Genomic DNA, 12,500 nt, shown 5'->3' with positions numbered 1-12,500 from the left:
AAATAGAAATAACAAAGGTGATAAAAATAAGGGAATCGACGAAAAAAAGAAGATACCTTGAAAAAAACAAAACAAAAACAGGTTGAATAAAGTGACAGAGAGAGGAAGGGAGAATAAGCAGATAAAAGAAATAGTTGAATAAAGCAATAGAGAGATAAAGGAAGTGAAAAGAAACACTTGACACATTTGTTACTGGCTTTGGCATGTGGGTTTCTATCACGCGTGTTGCTAAGTAAGCCTAGTACAAGGGCTTCTTCGTGCGTGCGTGGGGTTGGCTTGGGAGTGAGGGGGGCGAGGGGAGTGGGTGGGAGGAGGGGGAGGTGGGTGGGGGCAGGGGGGACGAAGGGGGCAGGAGGAGGGATGGGATGTCTGTGACCTGTTCTCCTTTCTCTCTTTCTCTCTTTCTCTTTCTGTTTGTCTGTCTGTCTGTCTCTTCTTTCTCTCTCTCTCTTTCTCTCTCTCTCTCTCTCTCTCTCTCTCTCTCTCTCTCTCTCTCTCTCTCACACACACACACACACACACACACACACACACACACACACACACACACACACACACACACACACACACATACATACACATACACACATACAAATACACAACAAACAAACAAACACACACACAGATATATATAGATAGAGAGAGGGAGAGAGAGAGAGAGAGAGAGAGAGAGAGAGAGAGAGAGAGAGAGAGAGAGAGAGAGAGAGAGAGAGAGAGAGAGAGAGAAAGAAAGAAAGAGAAAGAAAGAGAATAAAGACCAACAAAGAGAAAATAAGAAAACGTGTAAGAAGTTACCCGTCGCGAGTAACTCCCTCCTTGCATACTTCATCTTCGGGCGAAGCGACTGGCCCGGAGGCTGGGTTACTGGCAGACGGATCGCGCCAACATGGCCGACATTTATAGTCTGGTAATTGACATGTTCTCCTCTTCTTTTTCTATATTTTCATTCCGATTACACTGTGTGCTGCTGTACCTTTCTTATTTTTTCTTTTTTTGTGTGTTTTTCTTGTCTAGCTTTTTCCCCGTCTTTTCGTCGTCTTATTAGGGTTGATGTATTTAGTTAAAGGTAATTGCGGTAAATGAGATTTTCTTTTTGTCCTTGTTCTTTTTTTGTGCTTGTTAATTATTTTGAATTGTAAGCATCGACGTGAGAAGACAGTCTGCGTTTCGAGTGCATGTGATTGTGGCAATAAAGTCCAGGAAAAAAAACTCATTTTAGTAGTTCAAGAAACACTCGAGTTTCTTATAGTTAAATGAGAACTGCAGTTTATTGTAGTTGAAGGAATACTGAAGTTTATTGTAGTTGAAAGAATACTGAAGTGTATTGTAGTTGAAGGAATACTCAAGGTTATTTTAGCTGAAGAAATACTGAAGTTTATTATAGTTGTAGTATATTCTGAAATGGGAGGATTGTATGCGTAGTGAAAATAAAACGACTTGAGAAAAATAATAGTAATAATAATAATAATAATAATAATAATAATAATAATAATAATAATAATAATAATAATAATAATAATAATGATAATAAAACGACGGAACGCAAATAGAGTTGTTGAGAAAAGGGAAGGATAAGGTTGGTTGTGTGACCCTGAATTAGCCGTCCTCCGCCACGGCCAAGATCAGGGTCGCGTTGCGGTAAAATCGTGTGTAACTTGGGATGTTTATGACGATGGTAATGGAGATAATATCATTCACAACCTTTTTTCCCAAGTTTCTCTGTTATTGTTGTTTATATTATTATCTTTATTGTTTTTATTATTGTTATCTTTATTGTTTTATTATTGTTATCTTTATTGTTTTGATATTGTTATCTTTATTGTTTTTGTTATTTTTATTCTCCTCTTCATTTTCATTATTGTCATCATCATTATGTTATCATTATTATCATTGTTGTTTTGTCATTGTACTTCTACCATTACGAACACTGTCAGAGCGATGGTGATGACGATTGACCCTGTCATGTCATCAGCATCACAATCACCTCTTTCATGGGGCGAGGACCTCTTAATAACGCAAATACACATGCACGCACACGCACCCACGCACACGCAACGGGAGTGATCTCAGGCGTCCCTTTCCTTATCTGGGTGACAGGCGTGGGGATGAGACAGGCAGAGGTCCTAGGGAGAGGTCTCGCATGACTGGTGACTTCGATGCGACTTGAGGGAGTGAGCCTCGTGCGCGCGCCGAGGGGTTGTGTGCGTCCTCGGGCTCGTCTTGCGTTCGTTGGCTCGCTTCTCGGTCTCTTTCGGTGGGTTCTGAGTGGTTTGGGCGTTTGGTTCTCTGTCTTTCTGTCTCTCTGTCTGTCTGTTTGTCTGCCTTTCTATCTCTCTGTCTGTCTCTCTCGCTCTCCCTCCCTCCCTCCCTCCGTCCGTCCGTCCCTCTCCCTCCCTTCCTCCCTCCCTCCCTTTATTCCTTCCTCTTTCCCTCTTACCCTCCCTCCCTCCCGTCATCTTCATCTCCCTCCTCGCAGCATCGACAAACAAACAAACAAACAGCAACCATCTTCGCCTCCCCCCCCCCCGGCGCTTATGATTCATTCTTTCGCCACTGAGAGAGAAGGAAGGAAAGAAATGAGAACATGGAGGGAGAGAATGAGGGAGTAGGGAAATATTAGGTAAAGAGGGAAGTGGAAAAAATGGATGAAGATGAATAAGATATGTGATGATGAAAGAGGATGTAAAGAGAGAGAGAGAGAGAGAGAGAGAGAGAGAGAAAGAAAGAAAGAAAGAAAGAAAGAAAGAAAGAAAGAAAGAAAGAAAGAAAGAAAGAAAGAAAGAAAGAAAGAAAGAGAGAGAGAGAGAGAGAGAAGGAAAGAAAGTAATTAAGAAAGAAAGAAAGAAAGAAAAAGAAAGAAAAAAGAAAGAAAAAAGAGAAATGAAAGAAGATATGAAGACAGAAGCAAATGAAAAGAATGAGAGAGAAAAAATAATGAGAAAATAAGCAAATGAAAAGAAAGCCAAAAGCCACCAACTCCTTTAATAAAGTTTAGAAAGTTTGAGAAAATTGAAGCGCCACATACTGGGTAATGGTCAAGAAGCCTTTGCGTGGGTTGGGACTCGTCAAGACCAGAAAAATAATATATAAAAGAAAAGAAAGATTTTTTTTATTATTATTATTTTTTTTTTTTGGCGGGGGGGGTGGTCGTCTTCTTTCTGGGTGTTTTTTGTCTCTTTGTGTATTTGTTTGTTTGTTTGTTTTTATGTTTCTCTCTCTCTCTCTCTCTCTCTCTTAGTGTGTGTCTCGTTTTCTAATAGTGTCTCTCTCTCTTTCCTTCTTTCTCTCCTCTTTCTTCTTCTTTACTGTCTTCCTCATTCCTTCCTTTCCTCTCTTGGTCCCTCTTCCCCTTCTCCCCTCAACCACCCTCCCTCCTTCCCCCCTCCCTCCCTTCTTCCCCCAACCTCCTACTCTACCCTCTTCCCCTCCCTCCCTCAACCTCCCCCCTCCCCATCATTCCTCTCTCCTACCCCCCACCCCCATCGCAGCACACCGCATCAGCAATACAAACAACACTCCAGATGCCCCAAATAAGTGTGTCTCTACACCCCGGCATACCATTGGGAACTGAACCCTATTTTCCGCGCTGTTTGTTTGTCTGTCTGTCTGACTGTTGTTTTTTCTCTCTCTACAATTTAAGGTTTTAGGATTATAATAACATGGAGGGTGTAAGCATGAGGAACAGTATGATTACTGGTATGATTGTTGATTTTTTTTGTTTCTATTGTCATCATCATCATCATCATCATCATCATCATCACCATCATCATCATCATCATCATCATCATCATCATCATCATCATCATCATCATCATCATCATCATCATCATCATCATCATCATCATCATTACTAGCACTGCCTTAGCTCCTTTGTTCCTATGTATCCCACCATTCTGATTAAAAAACTACATAGCAGTTATCATCGTAGGTTGCTGACCTATTTGAACAGAGATACGCCATTTAACATGAAGCAACTACTGGCCGGTGACATGAAATACCTGATAGCTATTATCTCCCAGTCAGCCAATCCCGCGCAGGCTAAGATACTTCTTCGGTCGTAGTCTAACAATCACAGAAAGGATAACATACCTGGCTGCTCGCGGTCAACCAATCACATGCAAGATAGGATAGTCCTTAACTTGCATTCCACCAATCACACGCAATATAAGATACCCCGTAGCTCCATAATCAACCAATCACAGAGCAGGAACCATGACCAGTAGCGGACTGTGATATGAAGGGAAAATACGAGCCTAGATTATTAAAAGATTGCACGTTATCTTGGTTTAGTAGGATTCATTAGACCTCTTTAGCGGTTATCTTGGTGTTATCACTTAACCTGATGTGGGAGGGGGTTAAGGGAGACTGTGGCATTTGCGGTGAAAGGTATTTTATTAGTATTCGAGGAGAGAACTTTTCTCTGGATTAGTTTCCGGGTTTCTCTCTCTCTCTCTCTCACCCTTTCTGTCTCTTTTTTCTTTCCGTCTGTCTCTCTGTCTCTTCCTTTCCTTCCTCTCTTGTCTTTTCTTCTGCCTTCGTTTGTTTTTCCTCTTCTTATCTTCTCTTTTTCAACTTTTCTCTTCTCTCCTCCTTTCCCCTTTCCCTCCTTCCTCAGTCTTCTCCATTTTTTTCTCTATTCAGTTATCTCCCCTTCCCCTTCTTCTTCCCTGTCCTCTCCCCTCCCTTCCCCTTCCCTTCCTTTTCTTCTCCTCTCCTCACTTCTCCCCACTTTTCTTTTCTCTTTTCTCCCCTCCTCTCCCTCGTCTCAAACCCGTGCCTACATTCGTCTGCTCACGACATCACCATCTCGTAGTAATTCTGATAATCCCATCCCATTAATAAGCTAATAAGATGATATCTCCTTTAATTGGTCTTCTGTATAATGTTGCAGTTTATGTGTCAGTTGGAAAGCTTGTTTGTGTGACAGACGAACGGACAGATTGCGATACTGGCATAACGAGAACCAGCTTAGGGAATCAGCAGGGTTGCGGGCGTGTGGTTTCTCCTCCCCCTCTCTCTCTCTGTCTCTCTGTCTCTCTCTCTCTCTCCTCTTTTGTTAGTATGTTTTTAAGTGTCCTTTACTTCGGTGTATTTCGTGATTTGATTGCAGCTGTGGGTTTTTTAATGTTTTATTTATTTGCGGTTTCTTTTTTTGTTTTGCATTTTTCTTTTTCTTTTCTTCACTCTTCTCGATTTCCTGTTTTGTGCTTTTCCCCTCTTGTTCGTTCTTTGAATGCAGAGCTCGCGACCGTAGCAGGGGAGGGGGAGGAAGGGAGGTATAAGGGATAGAGGAAGGGGAAGGAATAAGTGAACGGATTCTCGCCGTCTAAGGATTTTGTTTCCATCCTCTTGCTGTCTCGACTTTCGTATTTTGTCTTGGTTTTCTCTCCTTTGGGATGACTTCGTTTTTTTATGTTGTGTTGGTCCTTAACGGGCTCTCGACGAACAGGACTGCGTCGGCTGATGGTCTGACCTCTGACCTCCGTTCTGCTCCCTTAAGTTGCGTGGAGTGTGACCTCGTCTTGTCTGGGAGCGTCTATTTGCTCTTTGCCAAGTGTTGGTCGTGTAAACATGGGGATGAAAGTATGACGTGTTAGAATGCCTTTTCCATATCAAGAACATGATGCTAGCTTTCACGCCCCTCGCCTCAGTTTTCTTTTTTTTCGTGTAAACATCGCAGTGCTCTTAGCCTCGTTCGCCATATATAACTATGTAAGTTCTATTTGAAATCAGTGTTCTTATTTCCTTCTCTCTCTCTTCCACAGGCGGAGTTGTCCCTGCAGGGCGATGACTTCACGCGTCAAATCTGGCACATGTACGCTACCTTCGAAGAATTCATAGATCACCAGCAGACGTCGGGAGAAGGCAGCCCCGCCTCGCGCCCTTCCCCCACAGGCACCTCCGGGAACGAGGCGCCGCCCCCGCCTGCGCCACCCGGGGGGTTAGGCGCCCACAGCCCGCGGGATGTGGTGACCAGCCTGGGCTCCGTCTCCAGCCACGCTTCCGCCTCCTCCCCCAGTCGCGACGTCGCTGCTTCAATCCCCACCAGCCGCGCCCACATGGCCGAGGTGGCTCTCCCCCAGGGCGCGATGCCCTCCGCCTCCCACGGGGCGGGCTCGCACTCGCCCCTCACGGCGCGCGACGACCTGGCGCTGGCCTCGCCCCGCCGCCGCCGCCGTCCGCGTCGCCTGAGACGGTCGGTGGACAACCCGCTGCTTGACACCATCAGTGCCATTGGCGACCCGGACAGCGACGAGGGGGACCTGCTGCCCCCTGCGCCGCCCCCGTCGGCGTCCTCGTGCTGGGGGCCGCGCCTCCACCCGGACGCCGACGTGGTGGGCTACGCAGGCAGCAACAGCGTCGACAGCGGCTACAAGAGTGCGTGTCCCACTCCGGAGCTCCCCGACCCCTCGGCCTACTTGGACCACCGCCTAGAGAAGCGCGGCTCCCTGGCCTCCCTGGCCTCCACCGGCTCCTCCTCGGGCAGCGGCGGCGCCTCCAAGCCCCGCATCGCCATGGGGACGCGCGTCATGTCCCGCGTCCCTCGGTCCCCGAGCTCAGGGGGCAACGCCCCCTCGCCGGGCCTGCCTCGAAGACCCGGCTCGGACGGATCCTACTACGACCTGGACCAGTTAGCAGGGATCCGGGGGGGCATCCTGGGGTCGCCGCCCCCGCACGCCACCCCTGCTGAAGTCAGAAATCCCGGGTTTACCCGCTACTCACCCAGGGGATCCCCCGCTCCCCAGCGCAATGCGTCCCCCGGAGGAGCCACCCCTCGGGACACGCACGTGTCTCGTCGGGCCGCCTCGCCCGCCTCTCCCGAGCGGCGGCCCCGAAGCGCGTCGACAGGATCGCGGTGCTCGCCGGGCACCAGGGGGCGGCGAGCCCCCGGCGGCCTCCGCGCCGGCTCGCCCCTCCTGGCGTCCACGGGGTCGCTTCCACGGGCGGCGTCTCCGGGGCGGCGGCCGCGCGCCCCCTCGCCCGCCGCCAGGGAGGAGTCGCGCCCCCCGACCTCATGGTCCAGACACTCCTCCCCGGGCGTGGCGCCGCCCTCGCGCTCCCTTCGGCGTCCACCGTCGCCCATCGTGGGCGTGCACGACGACACAGACCTCGCGCTGCTGGAGCGGGAGATCGACGCGCTGCTGTACGGGGGTCGGGCGGGGCGCTGCGACCCCCTCGCCCCGAACCCTGCACCGGACTACTATGACCTGGACTCGGAGTTCGCGGCCTGCACTTGCCCCGCCTTCAGCAGACCTGCACCCTCAGGTACGTGTCTACGCGTTCGCGCGCGCGCGTTTATTTTATTTCTACATGAATATTTTCATACGCTTAGGTGTGTTTGTACGTTTGAGATTTCATATTTGGTGTTTTATGTGTCTAAACCTCTGTACATGGATATCTTAGTACTTTCATTTGGTTATCAGTCGCGTGTGTGTGAGCCTTTGTGTTTGTGTGTGCCTATATGTATGTACGCGCGCGTGTGTGGACAGCTGTGTGGGCGCGCTTGTTCCTGGCCGAAGACAAGCATATCTCCGCTACACGGATATGTTCATTATGCTTATCTTATCAATTTCCCTTTTTAGCCCATCCTTCCCCCCCCCCCCCCCCAACACCGAGTCGCCGGAAAGGTCTTTGTTCCAATTAGAGAAAGTGGGATTAAGTAATATTTAGGGGCCTCTTGTCGCCGGCGATTTGGCGATAATTCTTACAAGCTGCCCCGCGACCCGGCTTGTTCCGCCTCTTGTTTTGGGCTCCTTATTTGTGTGTGTGTGTGTGTGTGTGTGTGTGTGTGTGTGTGTGTGTGTGTGTATGTGTGTGTGTGTGTGTGTGTGTGTGTGTGTGTGTGTGTGTGTGTGTGTGTGTGTGTGTGTGTGTATGTGTGTGTGTCTGTCTGTCTGTGTGTCTGTGTGCATATATATGTATGTTTATAGTTGTACATTTTATGTTTCTCACTATGTGGGTCTGCCTGTATGTATGCACATGTACACAACATATATATTAAGAGAGAAAACGGAAGAGAAAAAGACTGAAGAGAATGAATTGAGCAGATAGAGGCCATATATCACGAATGCACTTTAATATTTATCCATCTATCAAACAGCACGCCAGTATTTCCCTCTCGGTAGTGGTGATAGTGATGACGGCGATGATGACGTAATACGGCCAAACTTGCCCACGGACAGCTATTGTAGGAATGACCTCACTTCTTACAACCCCCCCCCCCACCACCACCCCCCGTTCATATCTGCCGTTAGTATCACCCATATCTTCCCTTTCATATCTTCTTTACCCACGTCAATCATTTTTTCTTCCCCCGTTCCATGTCTTTTACGCCCTCTCCTCCCTTCCTCATCTCCCTCCCTCCCTCATCTCCCTCCCTCCCTCCCTCCCTCCCTCCCTCCCTCCCTCCCTCCCTCCCTCCCTCCCTCCATCCCCGTTTATGCCAACCTCCCCTCCTCCCTCCCCCCACTCCTGCCCCCGCTACGCACCGCATTCAGGGCTGGCTCACAAAAAGAATATGGCGACCGTCTGGGGTGGGTTGCCGGAGGCTCTTAATCTACCTAAAGTTATTACGCCTCCTGTTTTTATCGGCTTCTTCCTCTCCTCTCTTCTTCTCTCTCTCTCTCTCTCTCTCTCTCTCTCTCTCTCTCTCTCTCTCTCTCTCTCTCTCTCTCTCTCTCTCTCTCTCTCTCTCTCTCTCTCTCTCAGTTTCTCAGTCTGTCTCTCTTCCTCCCTCCCTGTTTCTTTCACTCTCTCTCTCTCCCTGTTTCTCTGTCTACCTATTTGGTTGTATCTGTCTGTCTGTTTGCCTGTCTTTTTTCTCTATGTTTCTCTCTCTCTTTCCCTCCCCCTTCCTTTCCCTCCCATCCCTCCCTCCCCTCCCTCCCCTCCCCATCCTTCCCTCCCTCCCCTCCCCTCCCTCCCCTCCCCTCCCCCTCCCCTCCCCTCCCCTCCCCTCCCCTTCTCACTCCCTCCCTTCCTCCCTCTCTCTCTGTTTCCCGCTGAACTTTTTTCCCTTCAACTCCCTTCAAGAAACACAGTCTCTTCGCCCTCAGTATCCGCCCTTCCCATGAAAACCCATTCACGGCCACCACAAGGCAGTGTTTTTGTTCGGCCAAAGTGAAATTATTTCTGGAAAGAATGACTGTACAAAGGCCCATTCCGTCTTGAGAAACTCTACGGACCTGGACGCCACGAATGGAGATATGTCTCTCTCTTCGGAGGCATCGGTAAAAAAATAAGCGAAATGAGAGAAAGGAGGGGACAGAAAGAGGAATAAGAAGGGAAAATAAAGGTGGGGAGAAAGGAAGAAAGAAAGAAAGAGAAGGATTAATAGAAAATGAATGAATAAAGGAAAGAATATAGGAAGGAAGGAAAAGAGAAATGAATAAATAAAGAAGAGGAAATCGAAGAGAAAGGAGAGAAAAAAAGAAGTCAAAAAGAAAGAAGGAAAAGAATCCAGAAAAGAAAATATACATAACCGCACTTCAGGCCCTTTGAAGAAAATAAAAGCGTACAGTAAGTGCACTTGACTTCCCTTGGTCTCCGTCCTCCATCCCTGAAATTCCAGGATGTTTCAGGAGAAATTTTAGGCCGTCGGTAGATTTGAGGCCTAGGCCGATCTTGCGAGATAGGCCTCTTGTCGGTCCCCGCCCTCTGCTCCTCCTCCTAATCCTCTCTCTCTGTCTTTCTCTCACTCTGTTTTTCTGTCTCTGTCTCTCAATCTCTCTCTCTCTCTCTCTCTCTCTCTCTCTCTCTTTGTCTCTCTCTCTCTCTCTCTCTCTCTCTCTCTCTCTCTCTCTCTCTCTCTCTCTCTCTCTCTCTCTCTCTCTCTCTCTCTCTCTCTGTCTCTCTCTCTCTCTCTCTCGTAGTGTTGTAGGGGTTAACCTCCTATTCTCTCTCTCCATTTCTTATTATTTTTCCTTATATATATATTTCCCCTTTTCTTTTTATTCTGTTTTCTCTCTCTTTTCACCTCCTTCCTTTCCCTTTTCTCCCTTTTCTCCTACCCTTTTTTTCATCTGCTTTCATCTTACCATTTCCTGCACTTTTCCTTTCCCCTTCCCATGGCTGTCCTTACCCCTCATTTTTTTCTTCCCGCTCCTCCTCTTCTTTCTTCTTCTTTTTCCTCTTCCTCCATCTCCTCTATCTACTTCCTCCTCCACCTCCCCTATCTTCCCTTCCTCCTCCTCCTCCTCCGCCTACACCCATCGCCTTTCTTCTCTATCTCCTCCTCCTTATGCAACTCCTCCTCCCTCTCGTCCTTCTCTTCTCCTGCTCCCCCTCATCCCCTTCCCTTTCGTCCTCCTTTTATAACTCCTTTTTTCCTTTTGCAACTCCTCTTCCTCTCCCCTCCTCCTCCTCCTTATCCTTTTCCTCCTCTCACTCAACTTCCTCCTCCTCCTCCTTCTTAACTCCTCCTCTCCCTCATCTTCCTCCTCCTCCTCCTTAACACCTCGTCTCCCTCCTCCTCCTCCTCTCTCTCATCTTCCTCCTCCTTCTCCTTCTTAACTCTTCCTCTCCCTCATCTTCCCCCTCCTCCTCCTTCTTAACTCCTCCTCTCCCTCATCTTCCTCCTCCTCCTTCTTAACTCCTCCTCTCCCTCATCTTCCTCCTCCTCCTCCTTCTTAACTCCTCTCCCCCCCCTTCCCCTCCTCTATCCATCTCAATGTACACAATTATGCTTGCAAATACACGAGCCCATTTCCATCTTCGAACATCTACGGGTATGTATGAGCCCGTCCCTTAAAAAGATAAGAAACAAAAAGATACATAGATTAAGGGTGGGTATGGGCACGGCAGGGGGACCCAGGGCATGGCAGGGTAGGGCTGGGCAGCATGTTGTAGTTCTGCCATATTGGTCTGCTCTCATTATCAGCGGAGGGCAAATGTTCGAAGCTTCTGACAGGAGTTCCGTTAGCTGCGCAGGAAGGGTGTTTTATGATATGCTGTTTGTGATTTTTTTTCTTTTTTCTTTTGGCGTTGGTGTGGTGGTATGTTATTGGTGTATTTTTTATGTTTTGTTTGGTTGGGTGTTTTCTTTTTTTTCTTTTTTATAGATGTTTGTTTTTTTCTTTTGTTGTATTTATCTTTTGTGAGGACGAAACCTGTAATAATATCAGTTTTTTTTTTTACTCTGATCCGTACTGATAAATCATTATCACGTTTAACATATGGGGATAACTATGGCTGTGATGTATTCTTGTTTTATTTACATATTCATTTAATTAGGGATTCGCTTCCTTGGCGGGAAATCGTAATGGGATCGGGTTACTGTACTTTTGTGTGTGTGTGTGTGTGTGTGTGTGTGTCTGTTTATGTGTGTATTTGTGTTTACGTAAGAGTGTGTTCATATCTGTGCTTCTACGTGTGTATGTATGTATATAGGTATCTTTGCCTTTTTTTTCTTTTAAGTCCGTTTGTGTCGTTTTTGACTCGGGTCTTTATATACGCACATCCATGCATATGTGTTCAGACTTATCAGCGTGTCTCTACCACTAACAAGCAGCCCCTAATGGCAAAGGGTAAGGGACGAGGCACCTGAGGAACAAGTGGTACCAAAGGGCGGCAGATGGCGATGCCTTTGGGCCCGGAGGCTTTTTGGCCTAAGGGCGAGGACAGGGGGAGGGGAAAGCGGCGGGGAAAGGGGTGGGGAAGGGGGGCCTGCGTCCTCTTCCCGGACCCATAATTAGCACGGATTTCACGATTCCCACGGGGGAGAGAAAGGGAGAGAGAGAGAGAGAGAGAGAGAGAGGGAGAGAGAGAGAGAGAGAGAGAGAGAGAGAGAGAGAGAGAGAGAGAGAGAGAGAGAGACAGACAGACAGACAGACAGACAGACAGACAGACAGACAGACAGAGAGGAACAGACAGACAGAGAGGCAGACAAACAGAAAAAGAGACTGAGACAGAGAGAGACAGACATATAAGATAAAATAAGATAAAATACAAGGGTTAAATCGAGGACGGAAAAGAAGAGGAAGAGAGAAAAAGAAGTACCAAGAACGCAGAATAGAGAAATAACTCACGCCAGAAGAGCCAGATGAGATGGAACCTCCTTCTCCCAGCATCACCTGCGCTAATGAGATGATTCTCTTCCAAAAGGGAGAACGCAAAAGAGAGAGAGAGAGAGGGAAGGAGAGAGAGAGAGAGAGAGAGAGAGAGAGAGAGAGAGAGAGAGAGAGAGAGAGAGAGAGAGAGAGAGAGAGAGAGAGAGAGAGAGAAAGAAAGAAAGAAATAAAGAAGAAAGATAATGAGAGAGATAGAGAGATAGAGGAGAGAAGAGAAGAGTAGGAAGGAGAGAGAGAAAGGGAGAGGAAAGAGAGAAGGAGAGGTAGAGAGAAAGGGGGAAGGAGAGGAAGAGAGAAAGGAAGAGGAAGAGAGAGAAAGGGAGAGAGGAAGAAAGAGAGAGAGGAGGAAGGGAGAAAGGAGAGGAAGAGAGAGAAAAGGGAGAGGAAGAGAGAGAAGGGGAGAGAAGAGAGAGAAAAGGGAGAGGAAGAGAG

At 47.8% G+C, this 12,500-nt stretch overlaps 1 protein-coding gene across 1 annotated transcript in view; it reads left to right on the top strand.

Moving 5' to 3' along the window:
- LOC113802768 (uncharacterized) overlaps positions 1-12,500 on the top strand; it is a 186,708-nt gene that overhangs the window by 173,030 nt on the left and 1,178 nt on the right. Inside the window, exon 2 of the mRNA XM_070132462.1 lies at positions 5,766-7,266. Coding sequence (XP_069988563.1) covers positions 5,766-7,266 — 1,501 coding nt within the window. The remainder of the gene's footprint in view (positions 1-5,765; positions 7,267-12,500) is intronic.

This window comes from Penaeus vannamei, chromosome 17 (assembly GCF_042767895.1).
Source record: "Penaeus vannamei isolate JL-2024 chromosome 17, ASM4276789v1, whole genome shotgun sequence".
Taxonomy (NCBI): Eukaryota; Metazoa; Arthropoda; class Malacostraca; order Decapoda; family Penaeidae; genus Penaeus; species Penaeus vannamei.
This window is presented reverse-complemented; position numbering and strand designations above follow the sequence as displayed.